General features: G+C 41.6%; 2 protein-coding genes across 6 annotated transcripts in view; both read left to right on the forward strand.

Annotated features, from left to right (window-relative positions):
- Window positions 1–5,360, forward strand: part of amotl2b (angiomotin like 2b) — a 30,573-nt gene extending 25,213 nt beyond the window's left edge. For 2 of the 3 annotated variants that reach the window (XM_051953952.1, XM_022204966.2), the window contains exons 4-11: window positions 1,070–1,214; window positions 1,328–1,417; window positions 2,156–2,451; window positions 2,561–2,736; window positions 2,826–2,927; window positions 3,039–3,235; window positions 3,427–3,558; window positions 4,030–5,360. In XM_051953952.1, coding sequence (XP_051809912.1) covers window positions 1,070–1,214; window positions 1,328–1,417; window positions 2,156–2,451; window positions 2,561–2,736; window positions 2,826–2,927; window positions 3,039–3,235; window positions 3,427–3,558; window positions 4,030–4,115 — 1,224 coding nt within the window. In that variant the 3' untranslated portion in view covers window positions 4,116–5,360. The remainder of the gene's footprint in view (window positions 1–1,069; window positions 1,215–1,327; window positions 1,418–2,155; window positions 2,452–2,560; window positions 2,737–2,825; window positions 2,928–3,038; window positions 3,236–3,426; window positions 3,559–4,029) is intronic. The other variant, XM_051953953.1, reaches the window with a different exon arrangement.
- Window positions 5,361–14,073: 8,713 nt separating this feature from the next.
- On the forward strand, window positions 14,074–22,284 carry LOC110958431 (zinc finger protein 354C-like). Of its 3 annotated transcripts, XM_051953960.1 has the most exons (6): window positions 14,099–16,055; window positions 16,632–16,650; window positions 16,839–16,944; window positions 18,779–18,899; window positions 19,001–19,238; window positions 20,398–22,284. In XM_051953960.1, exon 6 carries the CDS (start codon window positions 20,847–20,849, stop codon window positions 21,789–21,791), a length of 945 nt encoding a protein of 314 aa, XP_051809920.1. In that variant the 5' UTR covers window positions 14,099–16,055; window positions 16,632–16,650; window positions 16,839–16,944; window positions 18,779–18,899; window positions 19,001–19,238; window positions 20,398–20,846; the 3' UTR covers window positions 21,792–22,284. The 3 variants fall into 3 exon arrangements, with proteins under 3 accessions (XP_022060660.2, XP_051809920.1, XP_051809921.1); XM_022204968.2 differs by lacking the exon at window positions 16,632–16,650 and having other exon boundaries at window positions 14,074–16,055; window positions 20,398–20,841; XM_051953961.1 differs by lacking the exon at window positions 14,099–16,055 and having other exon boundaries at window positions 16,627–16,650.
- The last annotated feature ends 76 nt before the right edge of the window (window positions 22,285–22,360 follow it).

Here is a 22,360-nt window from a genome sequence, read left to right on the forward strand (position 1 = left end):
GAGGCACAAACAGAGGTCACAGCCTGCTACTGTGTTTACACACTCCTTTCATTGTGGAGCTGACCTAGAGGAGGCCGGAGAGTGTGTGTGCGCTTTAGTTCCAGAGAGGCCATAGATTTTCTGTAATCTAGGGCTCATCACACAGCAAGTCGATCGGGTTGTGACCCCCATGCGGCTAATGGATGCCTGGGTGAGGGTCTACAGCAGGTGGTAGACTGCTTTTTAAATAATGAAAAGCCTTTCTAGGGCTTCCACCAAATAGCTCCTTTTGAACACCGCACTGCTTCTCCTGCCGTTGTGTTGCTTTTCCGACCAAACAGGCTCTAAAATACGATACTTAGTCGTTCAGCATGGTGGAAACAGCTTCAGTGACATTTGACACCTTAGCCAATCTTTGTAAAATTCACTCCGCTCTCTGCGGGAGTTATGTCACATGGCCCTCGTCTTGTCTCAGCCTTAAAGAATGATAATTGCCAGGGTTGGAAAGTTTTCTCCGTCAGGCCGCAGCCCTGAGTAAACATGCCTGTGTGACTGCTGTAATGGTGGGTGTCTCTTTGCCGTTTCCACAACCCAGGCACAGGCATGCACACCTTCCCTCCGCTGGCAGCCTTCCCAAACCTGTGTGTGTGTGTGTGTGTGAGTCTTTGTGTGTTTGTGTGCCAGGTTGTGCTTTGTGGTGTGTTGTGTATGCACACGCTCCTGTGTGCTCACACACCTGGAACTACAGCTATCAGTCCTCAGGAATGTAGATCAGGCTCAGAGGGAGTGGTGCGGGTTTGAATTCCTTCTCAGAATTATACCACACACACACACACACACACACACACACACACACACACACACGCACACACTGGGCGCACTGTACACACACAGTTACATATGTACCCATATGTTTATCTTTACTCTAACAACATGAATCAACATTCCAGCTCCTCTCTGGCATGTGAAGTAGGTTAACCAAAAAAATTCCTCTTCTCCTCTTTCCTTCTCCATTTCTGTTCCTCTTTCTCCCTCTCTTCCAAACCTCCCCTTCCCTCCTCTCCACCTTTTGTTCCCCCACCCATTTCAGTTGGAGCAGGAGATCCAGCGTATATCCGAGGCCTACGAGACGCTGATGCAGGGCAGCAGTAAGAGAGAGAACTTGGAGCAGACACTGAGGAAGAGGATGGTGGCCGAGATCAGGAGGCTGCAGGATTTCAACAGAGACCTAAGAGGTACTGACATAAAAGCACTATAATACCACATAGAGGCTGCCTGCAATAATAGCAGCTTCAGCAGTTATATGGTTTGCAATTTCATCTAATTTTAAACCTTTCATGCATCACAGAAAACTTGGAAAATGCCAGAACGCACGTTGCAAAAGAAGTGGAGGCAGCCGACCATAACCAGCACATCATGGCGAAACTCCTCGAACAAAGTAAGCAGATCATTTTGTTGAGCCAGATTCCTCTCCACTGCTCTGTGTTACATCCTCCTTTGGAATCAGCACGCTCGATTGGACGGGATTGTTGCGTAGCATGGGGCCCTTTTTGTAGCTATGGGCATCCTGCATGCAAGAATTTCACTTGCATAACCTCAGCTTATTTGGTAAGAGGGCTTAATAATAGGGAATTCAATCCATGCACCTCTTTGCCAAAGGAAACGAACCATCTCTAAATCACAGAGCAGCGGTGGAAGTGGTAGAAATGAGGTCCCCCCCCCCCCCCCCCCCACCTGTTGTGAGTGTGATTTATGTTGTCTGTTTAGGGAACTGGACTCAAGCAGAGTGATGGTGTTTGTATGGCCTTGATGAGGAATTCTCTGTGCTATGTGGGTCAAAGGGATAGGGCAGCTTTCTCCCCCCTTCCTCCTCCTTCCTCCTCTCAACATTCCAGGAGTGCTTTGCTAAATGAAGAACACTGGCCACCATGTAGCAACTCTGGTACTTATTACTGCGTTGGACTCCAGAGGGAGACAATGTGGAATGCTCATAGACATCCCCCCTCTTTTTTTTTTTTCCTAGAGCAGACTTCAGAATAGTTTGAAATGATTTCATATTTCAAGTGAAAGCACTTGCATCCTTTCCAACGTTGCAGCGTTCAACTAAATCCTTGACTCTAATCCTCACGCATTAGCATGCACTTAACCTGAACACCCCACTTTGCGTTTGATTCAGACGAGGAGCAGAACTTTGAACGGGAGCGTGTGGAGCGGGAGCTGCAGCGATTGCGAGCCACGGCCGAGGAGCAGAGCGCCAGGGCGAAGCGGCTGGAGGAGGCCCTGGAGGCGGCTCGGGGACGAGGTCGCCAGCTTGAGGACGAACTGAGGAGGAAGAGGGCCTATGTGGAGAAGGTGGAGAGGCTTCAGAGCGCGCTGGCTCAGCTGCAGTCCACCTGCGAGAAGAGGGAGAGCCTGGAGATGAAGCTGAGGACACGGCTGGAGCAGGAGCTGAGGAGTCTGAGGGCGCAGCAGGTAAACCTCTTCTCCTAGGAAAGCTGTTAGGATCCTGGTGCCGTTAATAGGGCCGAGATTCTGAGTATTTCTTGCCAGCTGTTAAAAATACTCTCTCTCTTCATCTCAGAGGCAGTCTCAGCCTCCAGGAGTGACCATGTGCTCCCTTCAAGAGCGCCTACGGGAGCGTGAGGAGCGGATTCTGGCCCTGGAAGCAGACATGGTGCGCTGGGAGCAGAAGTACCTCGAGGAGAGCACCATGAGGCAGTTCGCTATGGAGGTGGCTGCTACCGCTGCAGCCCAGAGGTAAAGACCGCCACAGCTTGACGTTTGGTCTTCACATATTTCTCATCTCATTTGAATCGAGCTCAGTCTGTTGCTTGTTCCATTTACAGAGACACCACCATCATTAACCACTCACCCTGCCACTCCTCTAACAACAGCTTCAACGAGGACCTGCCAGTTGCCGACCACAGGAACCAGGAGATGGAAAACAGGTGCTTTTAATGACTGTCCCTTTTTGTTTTCTGAAATCACGACAGAATTTGTGCTTTTGTCACTGTTTGGGCTATCTGCTCACGGATGTCTTTCATTGTGCTCTGCATCAGGATCCGCGCGCTTTACGCTCAGATCTTGGAAAAAGATGCCGTGATCAAGATCCTCAACCAGCGGCTGCACCAGGATCAAGGTCGGAAGGACGAGCAAAGTCCCCGAACGAACCTCCTGAACACAGCAGGGGCGCCTCTCCGACCTGCCTCCTCCACTCCCTCCATCAGCACCACCAAGAGCAACACTAAGAGTAGAGGTGAGGGGAATAGAGATCCCAGTTTTAATAATTCATGTGACTGAGGCAGCGCTGCCTACTGTATGTTTGACATTACATGTGTGCCGTGCAGCCCATTTAAAACACTTGGCGGTTGCTGTAAACTGCTCGAATGTGTGCAAGATTTTCCGACAGGCAGTTGAATTGACATTTCCGACGCTGCTGTCTTTCAGGTAAAAGCCTTTCAGATGATCAGACTTTGCCGAGCCATCAGTTCTCTGTTCAGTCTGAACCTGGAACACTAGAACGGCAGGTGGAGGGATCCAAAACCAAAGAGGCTGCCAGAACTACTAAGCTCAACAGTGGTGAGTGATCTATCAAATATGCATGAGAGCATTTGTTTACAAGCACCAATAATGCAGACATGCTCTCGGTAGAAAACCTGAATATTTTTGCGCTCATGCAGCACAGAACATGAATAAGCAAATCCTGCACACACACATGCAGCATGTAAGACTTTGTTTGTCTGCATGAGAGCAGTTTTGGCCTCCGCTTCATGGACACTCGCATTGATTAACCGTACTGCGGATTGACCAGCCAATCAGATACCATCTGTCCAGGTCATGGTTCATAATGCGGGCCCTGTGGAATGTGCATGGTTAGGAAATAATGTGGATCTGTTGACTGAGCACATTCAATCAGAGCGGTGTGTTTGTGGAAAATGTCTGTTAACCTTTAGTCATTGCTAGCCGAGCTGCATCCTGGACTTTTTCCACCGTTTTGGCCTTAAAACATTCATATAATTATCCATCTTTCTTTCTTCATTTTTTCCCCAGACAAGACAGTGCCTAAGAAGTTGCTATTAAACCCCTTCCGAGGCCTGGATGAGCTGGAGTCGGAGGCGGTGGAGATCTTCATTTAAAGAATCGATGGGTGGATTCTGAATGAGACGTAAAAGCAATTCTGTGAAGAGTGAAAGAAGAGAGGATGGGACAAATATATGGGATGCGAGAATGTTGCGAAAAGAGGCCAACGCACGACAAAAAAAAAAGACTTTTCACATTTTTGAGACAGAGCTGTGCTCCGACTCGCTCACTTTCATTAAGCTAGGCGGCTGCAGGCAGTTTGCCCGGCAGAGTGGCAAAAGATAAATCCTCTGAGGTACTTGGACAGTATTGTGGATTGTAATAGGGCAACATGTTCTCAGAGAGTGTATGCCAAAGTATTTATATAAATATCTATATAATTGCTGCTTTTCCCCTTTTTTTTTATTATCCATTTATTCCTTTCCCAAATCCCCTGAATTAAGAAGCTACATATTTATCTTATCCGGTTTCCACATTCCCCAAATATTAACTTAAGCCTCATGCTCCTCTAGACAAATATTCAGTAAGCGGTTATCTGTGTGACCTGCATTCCCCTCCTCTCCTAAAAATGTGGATTTAATCTGAGTAATCTCATTCCCATCACGTAGATGTTGTCTGTTTGGAAGACTCCCCTTTTGCTGATTAATTTAAGCTGATAACACATGAAACACTGTCGATCTAAACGCTCTTGCTGTTCATATTTCTTAAGCCTGAGTAGCTGGTTCTGCAAAGGTTCTGAGATGTATGAACGCTGAGCTGCGTAATATATAAGATTTGGTAATTTTTTATTTTTTATTTTTGCCAAACTGACACAAACCTGGTGTTGTAATTTTGGGACGGTGCAGCATCATGGTGTTGATTTCATCGTCTTTTGTTTCTTTTCTTTTCCTTTCTCAAAGTATGTTTGCATGTGTGGTTACAGTATGAGTGTGTGTCCTGATGTGGCGACTCTGCTGGTTTGGTCACCGCTGAAGGGCAAAAGTTGAAAACAGCGTGTTTTTTTTTTTTTTGTTTACTGTGAGCTTTGAACTAACAAACAGGTTAATTATTATTATTATATATTTTATACAGATGTTTGTATTGTTATTTTAGATATAATAGTGCTTTGAGCAGGACGCCAAAGAGTTTATGTTTGTCTGTTGTAAGTTATGTGCCGACAATCACGGTCTTGTCAAGCTGTACACAACCAACCAAGTGTTGACTTCAAACGGACATTTCTGTGAACTTTACAGTATGAAGGTTTTTACAGTTGAATTCATGCAACATTTCATAAAGCAATAAAATACTCTAATATACATTAACTGGCTGCTGAATGTCTCGCTTATTTCATTTATATTTTTGGCTGCCGTGAACTGCTACAACATGAAATCTCAAATATGCCAGGAGGTGTTAAAAAAACCCACATTTCTCTGGTAAATGCTGCTTCTCTCTACCATTCTCTCTCCTCGTTCCCATCCTCTCATTCCACCACAGAGAAGAGTGCTCTTCATTAATGAATACCAGAGCTGCATTCTTTTGGGTTCAACTTTCTCGGGTGGCCTGCTCACTTGTTCTCCTCTTGCCATGAAGAGCATGCTTGACATAGATCACATTCTCATAGGGCCACGTAACTCTATACGTGACAAAGACAGGTTTCTCCCAGATTAGCCGCTAATGCCGTTTGAAATTCTTGTGCACCTTTGCAGGCATGTGTTGCATTCTGAAATTCTTGCCTTCCGATTTATCTCGCACCCAGAGGTGTTTACCAATCATTTCGGGACATGACATCTGATAGAAAGATGAGAGAATGGAGAGCTCAGTTGGGTGGTATCTGTTTCCAAATAGATGTCTCTTATACACACACACACACACATGCATGAACACACACACATACACACAACAAAGCCACAGATATCGACTTGTACCAGTTTGGGGCGGCTGAGCAATGCAGACAATGAGATTTCACAACGCAGCAGGACAATGACACGGACAATGAATGTTATGGTGTCATCAGTGTGCATTCATGTTTCACCAGTCATCCACTGTGGTTTGGTTTGCTAAAAATATAGCAACAAATCTAGTACCTGGCAGCTTTACTCAGCTCACATGTATGATTCAGACATTCTAGTTCAGGGTGTAGTTCAACAAAGTTAAAGCATTTAGATGTTGTAGATTAATTTTTATCGTACAACAACATCAGTGTGGTGCATGGAGTATATCTGGGATTACATGGAGAGACAGAAGACAGTAAAGCAAGTTGTCCAAGAGGATGGAACAATTCACCTGCCTGAAAAACTCAGCACAAATGTTTTCAGAAGTTCTGTAGTGGTTTTAAAGGCAAAATAAGTCACAACAAAAACTGATTGAATTTAAGACTCTCTGGTTAGTGCACTTAAACTGAAGACAAGAATGCTTTGGTTATTCTTGTAAAAAAAACAACAACAAACAAACAATCACTTTTTTAGGGCCCAAAACTCTTGAGCAGAACTGTATTTCTTTAAACAGTTCAGTGGCTCTGCAGTCATTTGAAAAAAAGCTGCTCAAAACTGCTGTCTGCTCATAAAAATTACATGTTATTTAACATGTAAAGAATCACTTCCTGCTTTAGAAGAGCTTAGATGTACCTCTTAAGTGTGCAGATGTATGGAGTCCCAGATTCTCTCTCCACTGACTGCAGCTGGAGCACATCAGCTCACTTATCATTCTGCTTCAACACTGTGAAATTACTCGACACTACACAATGGCAAATTCTAATATTGAAGTAATTTAGTCACACATGCTTGAAGCCGAAACCAATTCTGAGGAAGAGAAATGATTTTGGACAACCTGGCAGTAAAGATCCTTAAGTTTGTTGTGTTTGAAACCACAGAAAGCAGAATCACTGTTGTTAAACCCGTCATTGGTACGCTGGTTTTAACATGGAAATGCTCAGCCATGCTGTTGCCTGTTCTTTTTTTTTTTGCTCATGTTATGCTCCTAGCATATAAAACAACATCATATGGACATGTTAACAAGGTACAAGTTTTTATTTTCATTTTATTTTGCCTTTAAAGTTATGAGACATTCTAAAAGCACATTGTTGACTTTGTAAAGAGGTGCAGGCTAATCCACACCTGTACAAGTGGATATCAAGTGCACACTTCATAAAAATGTGTTAATGATTTATTAGCACTTGCAACTTGAGATGATTACAATGCAAACACTGATTAATGGATTACTCACATTTATAACTACATCATTACTAAAAAGTAAACACATACTGGTTTGATTTGTTCCAATACAATGTTTGTTCCATTTATTGGCTGCTAAATTATGGGTAAATTATCCAATAACCATCAGTTATGTCAACAACTCCAGTTTATAAACCCCAAGTAGTATTAACACAACACATCAGACTTTGTCAGGAACAGATAGAAACAATCCTGGATTTCTAGCACAGTTTCTGGTGTTTTCACTGCCCACCAGCTTTATCAGGCTTCATTTATGCAGAAATAATACTAAATCTCCCCAAGGGTGCTGATTTGGTGCTCTGACCTTCATGTGGAGGGTGGAAATGAACAAATGATTTTCTCTGTATGGATTGTTCAAACACCGAGACATAATTAAACAGCGACATATCCACAAAACCTCGGAGAGATCCGAAAAAATACTTTAAAATAAATTAAGAGTACAATCCCAGGTTTGCGTCCCGGCCTGGGATCTTTCTGCATGGAGTTTGCATGTTCTAATTGTGCATGCGTGGGTTTTCTCCAGGTACTCCAGCTTCCTCCCACAGTCCAAAAATATGCTCAGGTTAATTGCTAATTCTAAATTGTTCATAGGTGTGAATATGAGTGTGCCTGTTTGTCTCTATATGTAGCCCTGTTATAGACTGGTGACCTGTCCAGGGTGTCCTCTGCCTTCACCCTATGTCAGCTGGGATAGAGTCCAGCCCCTGCGACCCTGGGATTAAGCGGTGTATAGATAATTAATGGATGGAAGCTAGAATTCAGCAGGCAAGTAAGGTTTATTGGGTCAAAACATAGCCAGTGTAGTATAAAGTCCTCAGAGAGCTTTGTATATACAGAGCAAATAAACCAGAAAGATCTTGATTTGGGCTTCAATACTAAACATTTTCAACAGAGACTGAAATGCAATCAATGCCATGGCACTTAAAGTGGCCATTACTTTGTTATTGAGGTGCATTTTGGGAAATGTAGGATCCAGCTTTATAAAAACTTGACCTCTTGGCCTTTGTTGCTTCAATTTTTACCCTTCTTTCGTGTGTCTTGTTTGTCTTTAACTGGAATTCAGCACTGAACACTCCTTTAAAGGAGCTTGGATTCCATTGTGAGGGAACTTTTCTAATATATAAAACATGTCAGATACACAAGGCCAACAAACAATAAGTCATCTATTAACCTACAAAACCGATTTGCCCATTTCGCTCATACACAATGAAGAAAGCATAAATCAGGACGTATCCCGCGGTAGTGCGCTTGATAACTGGATGAGGACTTTGTTAAAACACCTAAGCAAGCCTGGACTTGGACAGAGAGGATATGAGCTGGTGAGATAGCACAGATGCTTTTGACAGGGAAGCTTGTATGGGAAAACACAGAGCAGGAACTGGTGGTATGCAACGCCATCAATCTTATTTATGAACTGAGGGCTCTTATCTGGCGCACTGACTGACAACATTGTGAAGACTCGCCAACATTCCTCAGTGGATGTGAAAGGCAGCTGACATGTTGCGACTGCAGCTCTCTCGCGTTTTTTCCCAGAACTGGTATGATGGAGGAGGATAGAACGTAAATGCGAGTCAGGGGTGAAATTCCTTTGTGCTCAAACATCCAAGAAAGTGAAATTATCTACATTTTGCGAGGGAGGTTTTCGCTCATTTTCCCTAACTCTGTCACATGGGAACTTCATAGTGAAACTTAATGACCGAGAAAGGAATGAGTTTGCTGCTGTGTAAACTGTGAAAATGATGTTCTCACACGGTGTGTTTGTGCGCGCTGCCGGGTTTATTGCCCTGCCCTGAAGTTTACAGTCTGACGGCGCATTCCTAATAAGCATTAGTGTTTGAAGTTTCAACACATTCGACGAATGACACCATCACAGTAAGCCAGTAAAGAGGAGCTATGTGGAAAGCAGATTATTTAGTAAATCAACATGGCTTTGTTCTATTTCTGAATGAGGATAAACACTCATTAGGGAATTAAAGCTACAACTTAATCCACTAAAACACACAACAAACAAATAACAGCTACTGCATACACATCACAGGCGTGTACAAACAAACACACGGGTACAAATGAATGTGGAGGCAGTGTGATGAGAGATTGACTGACTGGCCTCCTCAGGGCAGATAAATGCTGCGCTGATTAATGGACACACTTGTCAGATAGAGGTCATCAAAACACCCATTAGTGAAGTAAATCCTTAACGCTCAATCGTCTTTTTTCATGCCACAAAAGTCTTAACATGTTTTTGGACATTGATAATACATCCCTCATGCCCAGAGGGAAGCGGCAGAGCAACTTGTCGCCACCTGCCACACAAGGCTGCTGCTGCAGGGGCTGCAGTTGTGAATGTCATTCGTGTTTGTTCAGGGCCCATGTGTTCAAAATTGCAGAGGTGACCCTGAACCCATATTTCAACAACATGTCCGTACCGTGGACTAATTGCCATCAGAAGATGTAACTCAGGCTTTAAGCGACTGAGCAGCGTCAGTGTGTGAAAGATTTGCTGCAAAGTTAACATATTTTCTCAGACAACTCTGAAAATGATCCTTAAGATCCTTCACCTTTTGACATCCACTTATATTCAGACTATTACTCAGGCATTTAGGGCTCTTGAGGCATGATTCATGTGTTGAAAATCTTCCTCTGACACAGACCAGGCTGTGTAATGTGTAATTGTGTCACCAGCTTCACTGTCAATAAAAGAACATGTGGCTGACTCCCGGCAAATGGTGCTACAGTCACGGTTGAAAAGGTTACAGATTTGAGTGACTGTTGAGAGTTATTTGCACACTGAAAAAATTGAATTATTAGATCAAAATAAATGAATTGCTTTAATGGGTAACATACAATTCAATTACTAGCCTAGCCACGCTAGACCCATGTTTCTGAAGGCACAAGGGTCTAGGGAAGCTCGACAGGGAGGGAGGCGGGCTAAAAGGTTGTCTATCAAATCCCTCTGCAGCAATTGGGTAGGTATACAAGCAATCAACGCAACGAATAGGCTGACATAGTTCCGAGAGCACCGGCGGATTGTGGCTAAGTCCCATTAACTTCCCAACCAGCGGAGCCGCGGAGCCAACTGGTATATTAAGGATTTGCCATATCCCGTCGGCATAAGTCCAAATACGTCTTTCTTCTCAATGAAACACTTAAGTGCCGTCCTTTGTTTATCTTTCAAGTTGAATTTTAGCTTCAAATCTTTAAGGGCTGTGGCCAAAGCTGAGTTGAAAGATAACTGTTTATTGTGCGCCGGTTGTTTCTGTCAGAATCGTCACGCCTCTGTCGTCACTTAGTTACGCCTGCCTTCTGACTCTACACTTCATGATGATTCGTCCGGCCAGTTTTAGGAGCATCCAGCCTCGAGCCTTATGGAGGGTAACTAGACCCACCCTGGCAGAGAATTAAATTCGTTGCCGTGGGTTGTCTAGCGCAGCTAGGCTATTCAATTACATATAATCAGATGAAGTTATATTCATGCAACTGGTTTAAGTTACATGTATTTGAATCATTTGATTCCTCTCAAATGAACAGTTTGCATTGCTGTACCTTATTTACAGGAAATTACCTTCACTTTTTTTTCAACTTGTGCATTTGCTTTGCTGAGAGGAAAAGCTACTGTCGATCTGTAGCTTTATCTGAAGAAGCACACACATGATGATGTCAGACGATCACATTTTTGCACTTTCACTGAAATTACAATCCAAGTTTAATGGTAGAAAATGACATTTCAAGTTGATAGAATCCACAAAAATAACTTTCCATCAACGAAGCAGAAAGTTAGAGGAGATTTATTTCAATCAGTACTCTACTTTTAGCAGCGCAGTCACAAATCCCCTGAGACACAAAACATGAAGCTTGTACTGTAGCTACAGTTTGTGCTCCACCTCCTGGAAGACATGTGTCCTTTGAGTTGAGGGATTAGAGTTGTTAACTGCTTCACAAATCCACACACAGCCTCACATGTACAAGATGCTGCCACTACACTTCTGTTGTACGTGTCAAAACCATTGTGAACATATACTTCCTAATGTCAGAGTGTGGAGCAAAATGTGATATAATACAGGGACCAAATCAATCAGAACAGAGGGTATGCTTTAAAGAACTTGGGTTCTTGCTGTTGAATATTACTGAACAATATCACAGCCAACGATTGACTGCAGTCACAGTATCCTGCGCTTTATGTAATTTGAATTGCAGAACTTTGAAAGCTAAACAGCCCTACCTGCTGGAATCTTTATTGACATGCATCTGACTTAACACATTTCCCAAGACAGAAAGGTTTTATAAGCTCAATAATCATCATTCAGAGTTCTACAGTCAAGAAGTGCATGCTATTTTTTCTTTAACAACAGAGAAACATAGTTTAAGTCACTGTCACTATGTTGAATCTGTTATTTCTGTCTGTAGCTAATTTAACAATAGAATATTCATTGTTGTAAAAATATTAATTGCTTGGGGTAACACTATGTAGCAATAAGTCATTGGAAAAGTCAAAAGTAGATCACAGTGGAGCTCCCTTTTTCTATACACAAAATATAAGATCTCTCCGACCCTCTTAATGTATTTGCTTTTGGCAACTACTTCAACAAATGACATGCTTTATGTAATATTATGGAAGTAAATAAAAGAGAGTGTGAGATCCCTCCACATGGATTTCCTTTCCCTGTGTTTCTTTTGATTCCCTTTTTGTGTCTTCATCTGGTTGTTTGTGTACCTTTTTCTGTTTCTTCTTGTAAAGCTTTCCCTGCTGGAATATCCATTTTGTCTCCTGTTAATCAGCCCTGGTTGCTATCCTCCTGTTAGACCTCTTCTTCACCTGCCTGATTTTTTTTTTTTTTTTGAAATCTCAGTTGCCTCTTTAGTTTTTGGATGATCCTTTTCCTGCTCCCTATGCTGCTTTATATAATGGGACTGTAGTTTCTTTGTATCAACTTTGCTTAATTAAAGTACTAATGTTGCTTTTAAAAATCTTACTCTGTAGAAGTGGCAAATATAAATTTGTGATCATGACTACCAAATAATCATTGTTGATTTTCCTGCAGTGCTCTGTAATGCAGCAAAAACAAAGCAAAACAACAACAAAGAAAAATGAAACAGCCTCAGTCAACATTGTTGCTATTCATTGGCATATACCAGACTGTAACAACGTTTCTTTAATAATAATAAAAAAAACTTTTAACATTGAGTAAATGCAAAATAATTCATGTTTGTGCTTCTGAAAATTACAAAAACAATAGCAACAGTGGTACTATGTAAACAAGCGAAGTATTTAAAGAGATAAACTCCTGAAAATTAATGAATATTTGAAGAGGTTTTTGCAAAAACAGATAACTCCATTTTACAAATTTTCAGAAAACTTTTTTTTATTGTTTACTTGAGATAATAATAACGATAACAACAATAATTTAGTTTTTCTCTATTTTGTCATGTAGTTTTCTACTGAGTCAAATCCACTCAACTTCAGTTTGATTGATATTATCTCAAGTAAACAATAAAAGAAAAAGTTTTCTGAAAATTTATCAAAACGGAGATATCTGTTTTTGCAAATAAACTCTTCATTTGGTAGTTATGATCAGCGTTTATTATAACTATCAATATTAATGAGTGGGACATTTTTTGAGGACTTTGGTTTACGTTTTAGAAGAAGAGGCCTAATGGTTAAATTTCAGTTGTTTAAAACACTTGGATTGATTATAAATAATGCAGAAAAATTTGACAAATTGCGAAAAAGATCATTTTTAAAAATAATTTTTCTAGAAAATCCATCCGTCAATAAAGTTTCTAAGCTATTTTCCACAGTATAAATATATAAACACTAAAAAAAAAAAAAAAAAATAGCTGGTCGATGATGTGTAGCTTTGGCCGGTGTACGCCTGTCAACAAACCATTCGAACCCTCTCGCTAAGCCCCGCCCATCCAGCCGTCACCGCTACCGTAGCAGCAGCAGCTGGCTAATTTAGCTCAGCCCCAGTAGATGCCATTCAAGTGGAAATAGGAGAGATGCCATTAGATTTTAGAAGGATGCAATTAGCTCTGACTTATTGGGCTAACTTACAAGGACACAGACAAAGTCGTCCAGTGTTGAGAGTGTTACAGCCAAGTCAGGAAAAAGAAAAGGTGCAGATTAATAGCTTTGGATGGGTAATAGAAAGCATGACACAAGAGTCCGGAATGGGAGACGCCAGCGTGTCGTCATTTGCTATGGTCACGTGGTACAAGACTGCTACTGGTTGGCAAGAACAGGCAGTAACATAACGGCTTGCTACGAGAACGGTATCGGGTTTGAAACAAATACGTAAAGTTATCGCTTTTCATGAATGAAATTGCTCATGTATTTACCACAGTGGCAATAGCGTGTGTAGTTGTTGGTTGTACGAAGCGTTTTGAGAAGGGATCAGGCTTGAAATTTCACCGAATACCGATGTCAGGAGAGAGAAGATGGCGGTGGCTAAAGCCATCAACAGGAAAAATTGTACCCCAGTAAGCAGCAGAGATCGTGTTTGTGGCTCCCACTTTTCTTCAGGTAAACTATTCAACAGTTTAGCATGTTTAGTATGTCTAACTTTGAGCGTATTTACCAAAAGATATTGATTTTGTGTCGCATCCTTCGCGTGAAGCGATCTCTACACTTTTGGTTTGGTTCAGTGTTGTCATGTGTTACCGATCGCTTTTTAGGCGATGAAAGTATACTAAAGTCGAATGAAGCATATTCAATAACATCTCCTTAAGCCAGTAGCCTCCTATTTGTAACCATATGTGTTTCTGTATGTGTCTAGCGATCGTTTTTTAGAATTGTCCTATTTTCAATCACCAATGCTGTGCGTCTGTTACTGTTACATAGAAGCCATACTGGAGACAAAAAATACAGCAACTTCTTGACGTTTCTTTGACATCTTGTTGAAGATTAACAGAAGATATATTATTTTTAATTCATAATTATATATTTTTGGGTGGGTGAACTGCCCAGCGGTGTCAATCAATCAAAAATAAATGTCGGTGAAGGAAATGTCCGGCCAGAATGAAGGATCGTCAACCCGCCCAGTCTTCAAATTGTAGGGATCTGGCAAGGTTTTACTGTTTCCCTGATGTCTCAGCTTACTCACGTATATTTGTCGGGCCTCAGGTGATAAGGATTGAGCATAATCGGACAATTTCACGAAAGGATAGTTCGCATTGCTATCATCAGCCATTGTTCCTCTGGTTCCTCTTGCCAACCAGCGCCGTAATCACGTGACTTCGTGACGTCACTATTTGTAAACACTGGCGTCTCCCATAGACCAACTGGAAATAAGTCAAACGGTTTCAATTTCTCTTACTCCTCCATGGTTACTGACAGAAATAAAGGTGGATCTAAGCTTATTGGAAAAGAAGTGTAATAGTGGTTCTGTTAATGGGTATATTTCTTATGTTTATTCAAATGATTTGGTTATTTATACTGATGCGTCAAGGTAACTTACAGGTCAGGTTGGAGTGTCTTTTGTTATTCCTGAATTAGGCATTGCTACTAATAAAAGAACAAGCGATAATTTATCAGTGTACACCGGGGAATTGGCAGCAATGTTACAGGCGTTAAGCTGGATAGAGGATAATGGAAAAGAGAGAACTGTGATTGCAACTGATTCAAGCAGTGCAACAATAAGTGTTAAAAATTTGAAATCTGAGGCAAGGCAAGATATTATATGTGAAATTGGCCAAATTGGTTATAGGCTATGGAGACAAGGTAAGCAAGTTATTATTTTGTGGGTTCCAGCACACATAGGAGTGGATGGAAATGAGTTAGCAGACAAGTATGCAAAAAGAGGGGCTGCTAAAGATGTAGTTGACTTTCCTGTGAAGTATAGTAGATCTGAAGTTACAACAATAGTAAAAGAATGAATGAAGAGGAAATGGCAGAGACAATGGGATACTTGCTCGAAAGGTCACTTCTATTACTCAATTCAAAGAAGTGTAGAGGGGAATTTAGGAGAACAGGGCTGTTTAGGCCGGAAAGAGGAGGATGTCTTGTCACGATTAAGACTCGGGCACACAGGGCTGAATAGCACTCTGAGAATTATTGGGAAACATAATACAGGGGAATGTGAATGCTGTAGAGTGGAGGAGACTGTTGAGCATGCATTGATCTATTGCCCCAGGTTTCAGCAGCAGAGAAAAATATTTAAGAGGAAAATCTGTGAAAGTAAAATCAAATTCGAGGTCAGGGAAATATTGAGAAATTTATCATTGAAACATGTTGCTAAAGCATTGCTTTTATTTATGGAAAGAACAGGTTTAAGAGAGAGGGTTTAAAGACTGCTGGGGCCTTCCTGCCCCACAATCCATTCCAGAAGGTGGCGGTAATGCACTTAAAAGTTGCGTGCCAACTGCCATTAAACACAAAGAAGAAGAAGAAGAATTTAGCTCCGCGCTGCTCAAAGCTGCAAACCCTGTCCGCATCCCGGATCCAGTAAACATTTGTAAAGAGTTTCGGGCAGCTTTAGACTCAGAGGGGTAAAACTTATATCCGGGATGTGCTCCGTGGTCGGATGTGATTCGCTTCGCCGCAGTGCGCAACGGTTCAAGCTACCGGAGGACCCGGAGAGGAGGCTGGAGTGGGTCCAGTTTCTGGCTACAGTCAACAAACAGCGATTTAAAGAGTCGTCGTGGACTGATATCACGATCTGTCGGGAACACTTTAACGATGACTGCTTCGTACAGCTGACTGACACCGTGCAGCTGAAGCCTGGTTCTGTTCCAACAGTGAGTCCACAATCAGAGGATCCAGAACCAGACCTGGGCAGCAGTAAATGTGAGGTGAGGGTTGACCTCTGACCTGCACCATCATCACACAATGGTGCGCCCTGGTGTCACAGCAGACAGAGAGTCGTAGAGTGTTAGTCAAATATAACAGCAGAAGTACATACATGAAAATGTATGGCCATTAGTCACAGTCGCAATCACATTAGGACCTATGTGATGATTATTGTAGAACGTCCATGCACCTTAGGTGGTTCAATATAACTTTTATGTGTTCTTACTACCTGTGGAAGCCGCTTTTAATCACTACATTCACTTTAATTTTATACTTCTGTGCCTTGGAATGTGTAAATACTGGATATTGAATTTTAATTTTAGTTTTATGTACTAACCTCAACTGTTAGTGTTACTAACCTGCTTTTTTGTTATTTTATGTTGTGGTATGTAAGGCTGCTGAACACTTAAATTTCCCTCAGGATTAATAAAGTATCTATCTATCTATCTATCTATCTATCTATCTATCTGTGATTAACAATAATATTTGCAAAAGTCAAGATAAGAGTGCAAAAACAAATTGTAAATTAATAAGCAAATTGTCTAATCCACATCACGTGTCCTTGCATTGTGCCTCAGATGTTCCAAACACTGACAGGTGGGTAGGAACATTAGGTCTAGATTCTGATACTGTGTAAGTATACACATCATACAGTCAGTCCCCCACACAAAATTTACGTATCTTTTCTCGTCCAATCCACACTTAAGGAGTACATCATCAACCACAGTCTGCTGTTAACACGTTGTGTGTCTTTTTAAAGCGTTTCCTTTTGTCACTGTGTGTAGGAGTGTGTGGATAACACAGACGTTATTCGTGAACATGATCCACTCAGAGCATGTGATGGCCCAGCTGCATGTTCGGAGGACTCAAGGCCGACTTCACTGGGCAACGGTAAATCATGTGTAGCCAAAAAGTATTTTATAATGATGCGTTTTCTTATGTGTACTTGCAAACAGCGATCAGGCAAAGATTAGGACCACCCGCCTAATACTGTGTTGGTCTCCTTTATGCTGCTAAAACTCCTCTGACCCAGTGGGGCATGGACACAGGACCTCTGGGGACGTCCTGTAGCAGTGAATTCTGCAGATCTTGTGGGTTACAGGGTGGGACTTACCTAGATCAGGCTTATCTTGATACATCACACAGATTCTCAATAAGATTTTGATTTGGGGGGGTTGCTTGAGCTGCAGTGTTTAGGTGTTACATGCCAAACATCCATGTGAATGTCAGGACTCAAGATTTCCCAGCAGAACGTTGCACTGTAACAAGATGATCAATGTTATTCACTTTACCTGTGATGGAGAAATAGCCCACATTTTGTCACTACTGTTACATGTCACCAGACTCATTCTTTGATACTGTCTGCCATACCCCTCTTACCTCCTGTTATCACACCTTTCTGCCATACCCCCCGTCTTACCTCCTGTTACCCAGTTGCCCTTTTGTTCTGTTGTTTTACATTTATTTACAACCCCCTCCCAATCCTTTTATCCATCCTCTGAGATGTCCCTTTTGTCTTATCCTCTGTATTTGCATACAGCCCCTCCCTACCCTTTGATCCATCTTCTGACATTCCTATAAAATGTGTGCCCTGAAAATGCTCTGGGTCGGCTTACCTTCACAGGCTCATGCTCTGTGTTGGTAAGCCCACCGTATGCCGGAATGGGAGACGCCAGCGTGTCGTCATTTGCTATGGTCACGTGGTACAAGACTGCTACTGGTTGGCAAGAACCGGCAGTAACATAACGGCTTGCTACGAGAACGGTATCGGGTTTGAAACAAATACGTAAAGTTATCGCTTTTCATGAATGAAATTGCACATGTATCTACCACAATGGTAATAGTGTGTGTAATTGTTAGTTGTACGAAGCGTTTTGAGAAGGGATCAGGCTTGAAATTTCACCGAATACCGATTTCAGGAGAGAGAAGATGGCGGTGGCTTCAGCCATCAACAGGAAAAATTGTACCCCAGTAAGCAGCAGAGATTATGTTTGTGGCTCCCACTTTTCTTCAGGTAAACTATTCAACAGTTTAGCATGTTTAGTATGTCCAACTTCAATAACATCTCCTTAAGCCGGCAGCCTCCTATTTGTAACCATATTTGTTTCTGTATGCGTCTAGCGATCGTTTTTTAGAATTGTCCTATTTTCGATCACCAATGCTGTGGGTCTGTTACTGTTACATAGAAGCCATACTGCAGACAAAAAATACAGCAACTTCTTGACGTTTCTTTGACATCTTGTTGAAGATTAACAGAAGATATATTATTTTTAATTCATAATTATATATTTTTGGGTGGGTGAACTGCCCAGCGGTGTCAATCAATTAAAAATAAATGTCGGTGAAGGAAATGTCCGGCCACAATGAAGGATCGTCAGCCCACCCAGTCTTCAAATTGTAGGGATCTGGCAAGGTTTTACTGTTTCCCTGATATCTCAGCTTACTCACGTATATTTGTCGGGCCTCAGGTGATAAGGATTGAGCATAATCGGACAATTTCATGGAAGGATAGTTCGCATTGTTTTCATCAGCCATTGTTCCTCTGCTTCCTCTTGCCAACAGCGCGGTAATCACGTGGCTTCGTGACGTAACTGTTTGTAAACACTGGCGTCTCCCATACCAATAAGCCCACTACAGCAAACTTTGCAGAACCAAGAGTGAAATTTCTTCAACACCTGTCAGTAGTCATAATGTTGTTCCTGATCAGTTTATATTTAATTTGCAGCCTCCCAAGAAGGCCCGGCCCACAGAGAAGTCTCAAGTCCAGATGATCCCTCAGATGCATTAATATCTACATATAATCGGACGCAACCAAGAAATGTGAATAGGGATTTAATCAGGAAAAAGTAAGTTTTCTTCTTTAAGCATTTTTCCATAGTTTGACCACTTTTTTTTTTTAAAAAGTGATTTTTGGTGTATAATGTTTCACTTCAATTATTTATTTTAGAGCTGCTCTTCTAAAGATGACAGGGAAGTTTGTTGTGAATGAAAAACGCCTCCTCCAGCTGTTCAGCTCCAAATGTCCGTCATGTGGAGGTGAACTTGAGATGAATAAGGTCACCCGCGGCCTCCTCGTCATCGTGGACCAGCAGTGTCTTCAGTGTAGCTTCACGTACCAGTGGAAAAGTCAGGCTGATGATGGTGCACCAGCAACTGAAGATAAACACCTGACAGGAGGCTCAGAAGTAAGACATCAGTAATCAGACATGCTGCTATGCATCCACATGCAAGAGTTTAGTGTACAGACTAAGAATATTATGCACTGTTTAGTTTGTATCATATAGAGCTCTCAAAGGTCATGTTTTTTTTCATGATTTTTTGTATCAAGTTTTGCATAGCCTTCCAATTAATCCCCTTGATTTTGTGACATTTGTAAAATTACTTGGATTTGGACATTTTGGATTTTTTTTTTTTAGCTACAAGCATCTTCTGTGCAATCTTAAACTCGTGAAGTCCAAAACCTGCTGGTGGGTTGAAAGGCATGTTATCTTTCAAAAAAAATGTAAAAATTCAAAATTTTTATCAAGGCCAAAAACTGTGAAAGAATCTTTGAATTTTCAACTTTCCGGCGTGCAAACGGATATCATTAACATCACTTCATTCTACATGCACATTAAAAAGTCTGACAATAATAAAATATTCAGATTTTTTGAAAAGAACAAAATTTCTGCACTCTTTTACTCTTTCAGCCATTCAGCTGCAACCAGCTGTCACATGAGAAAAATTAAGAGTTTCCTGTTGAACGGGGCTGAAATTCAGGCTGCGTTTACAGCAGAGAGGAAACAAGGATGGGAACTATATTCAAATGTTAGTAAAATATCTAGAGTAGGTACACTACCAATCAAAAGTTTGGACACATCTTCTCATTCAGTGTTTTTTTTTGTTATTGTGTACATTGTAGATTAATGCCGAAGATATCAAAACTATAAAATAATACATATGGAATTATGTTGTAAACAAAAAAGTGTGAATATTCAGCATTAATCTACATTGAATGAGGTGTGTCCAAACTTCTGACTGGTAGTGCAGACTCACCATTTTTTCCCCAACATTGGCAACAATTGTGGGCACTTGGAAATGTATTATTGATTTAGTTTTTTAAAAAAGTTTTCATGAAATAGCTTGTAAAAGAAATTCAACTTTAGATTTATCTTTTTTATGATGTATGGCATTGTAACTGTGCCATACCACTAAGAAGACATTTTGTAGTTCTTGCTACTTCAATAGTACTGTATGACTTCATAATGCAGTGAATTAGCCCACAGTGAATGAAAACAGGAGTTACAAACACACAAACTGCTTGGGGTTGAGAGTTTGAAACCTTTTCTTGTAATCGTATCACAGGCAGCGGCGACAGATGACACCCACAGCGGCATCACAGGGGTCCCTGAGATTGTTGCAGTTATCGACGAGGAGAGTGATCCCATGAATGAAACGGAGGAATCCAGCGAGCCTGGTGACATGGACTCCGATGAGGACTGGAAGCCCATGAAGGATTTTTTGCCACTTGGAGTGCGTCCGATCAAACCCAATGAGGAATCCAAAGATGCAGGGGAAGAAGAGGCTGAAGATCATCCCTCTATCCTCCCTCAACACAGTCAGCTCTGCACAGACTGTGGAAAGTTTTTAGTAAAAGAAAGTCTCACACCTGTGAGCACAAAATAAAGCCCTATTCTTGCTATATTTGTGGCAAGAGATGTGTCAGCGAGATCGCACTAAATTCTCACAGCAGAATCCACAACGAAAGTTATGAGCATCGGTGCAAATACTGTCATGTTGTATTCAGAACAAAGATGGACAAAATGACTCATGAGCAGACCCATCAAACTGAAGGAAAACCCTATAAATGCCCAGACTGTTCAGAGACATTTACCTCTAATAAGGAGCGAACACTTCACCTGGTAGATCACAGAGGCCCCAGGCAGCTGAAGTGTCACATCTGTGGGAAGGACTTCCTCTGGCCGCTTTCTCTCCAGAGACACTTGGCGGTCCACACTGGAGCAAAGCCGCACAAGTGCTCGGTGTGCCAACGTGGCTTCAACCAGTCGAGTCACCTGAAATCCCACATGCGCCTGCACACAGGGGAGAGACCTTACAAGTGTCAGCACTGTGAGAAATGCTTCAATCACAACGTGAGCTTGAAGAGTCACATCCAGCGTTGCCACACATCCACCTCTGGATGTGAGCAGACAAAGGAAAAGATAAATGAAAGGGAAAGTGACACCGGTGAAGCTCAGTGTAAAGGGAACAACAGAAGTGTGGACTCTGGTCTTGACAATGCAGAAGAAGAAGAAGAAGAGGATACAGAAGAAGAGGTGCAGAAGGAGAGAATACATAGCTTCAAAAAGAAAAGGAGAAGCACAGGTAGACCCATAGGACGGCCTAAGAGCTTTGGATCGGGTAACGCGGTTCTGTCGGTTCAAATGGAAGGTCAGGGTTCAAACACTAAGACTGGAACACTTAATGTGCAGGAGCTACACAGAACAGAATGCAGCGATGAAGAAAGTGAAGACAAATCGTCTGAAAGTGACACATCCTTCAATTCAGCAGCAGAGGAAGAAGAGAGAAGCAAGAAACTGATGAAGAACGTAGGAGGATCAAGAGGAAAACTAAAACATTCTGACAGTGACTCTGATTTTATGCCAACAGACAGAAAGAAGAAGAGGTGCAGCAGCCAAAACCAAGGCGAAAGCTTAGGGAAGCGCAGAAGAAGGCCCAGAAAAAATCTAGTAATGTGAAGACTTTTAAAATGTACAAATTCAGATCATTTATTTTATTGTGAAGTAGAAACATGAAGAGGACATTTATTTCCGTGAAAATGGCTCAATATGAGGTACAAACACTTAGATCTTGGCCAGAGTTTAGATTGCAGTTTCAGAATACATGTTCACTAATATGTGTAATATAGCATCAGACTGGAATGAAATATATTAAATATATATTAGGTGACAGTGCTCCTGTCTGCTGTGGATTTCAAATATGTTCTTTATATTACAGTCATACAAAATTATGTTTGATATGTAAAGTGCTCGGAAATTATTCACACCTGTTGCAGACTTCTCTACATTTGATCCCATCACTGTTTGGAATAGTATGTGAGAAAGCATTATCCCCTCAGAAGGGTTAGGAGTGCATTTTCCATTTTGTGACAACAGAGAGAGAAATTGTTTCAACTGCTTCTGTAGTTTGACAGCAAACAAACAGCAATAAACCCGTACAGCACCTAGGGAACATGTTTCCAGAATAATTATTGTGATAAATTCTTTATATGGGAAATTATAATGACTAAAGCTTAAATTGGGTAAAT

This window comes from Acanthochromis polyacanthus, chromosome 9 (assembly GCF_021347895.1).
Source record: "Acanthochromis polyacanthus isolate Apoly-LR-REF ecotype Palm Island chromosome 9, KAUST_Apoly_ChrSc, whole genome shotgun sequence".
In the NCBI taxonomy this organism is placed as follows: Eukaryota; Metazoa; Chordata; class Actinopteri; family Pomacentridae; genus Acanthochromis; species Acanthochromis polyacanthus.

Coding starts and splice junctions, on each gene's coding strand:
- LOC110958431 (XM_022204968.2), top strand. CDS start 15,771: ATGTGCTCCGTGGTCGGATGTGATTCGCTTCGCCGCAGTGCGCAACGG. Junction 18,900..19,000: donor AGGGATTTAATCAGGAAAAA/GTAAGTTTTCTT, acceptor TATTTATTTTAG/AGCTGCTCTTCTAAAGATGA. Junction 19,239..20,397: donor ACCTGACAGGAGGCTCAGAA/GTAAGACATCAG, acceptor ATCGTATCACAG/GCAGCGGCGACAGATGACAC.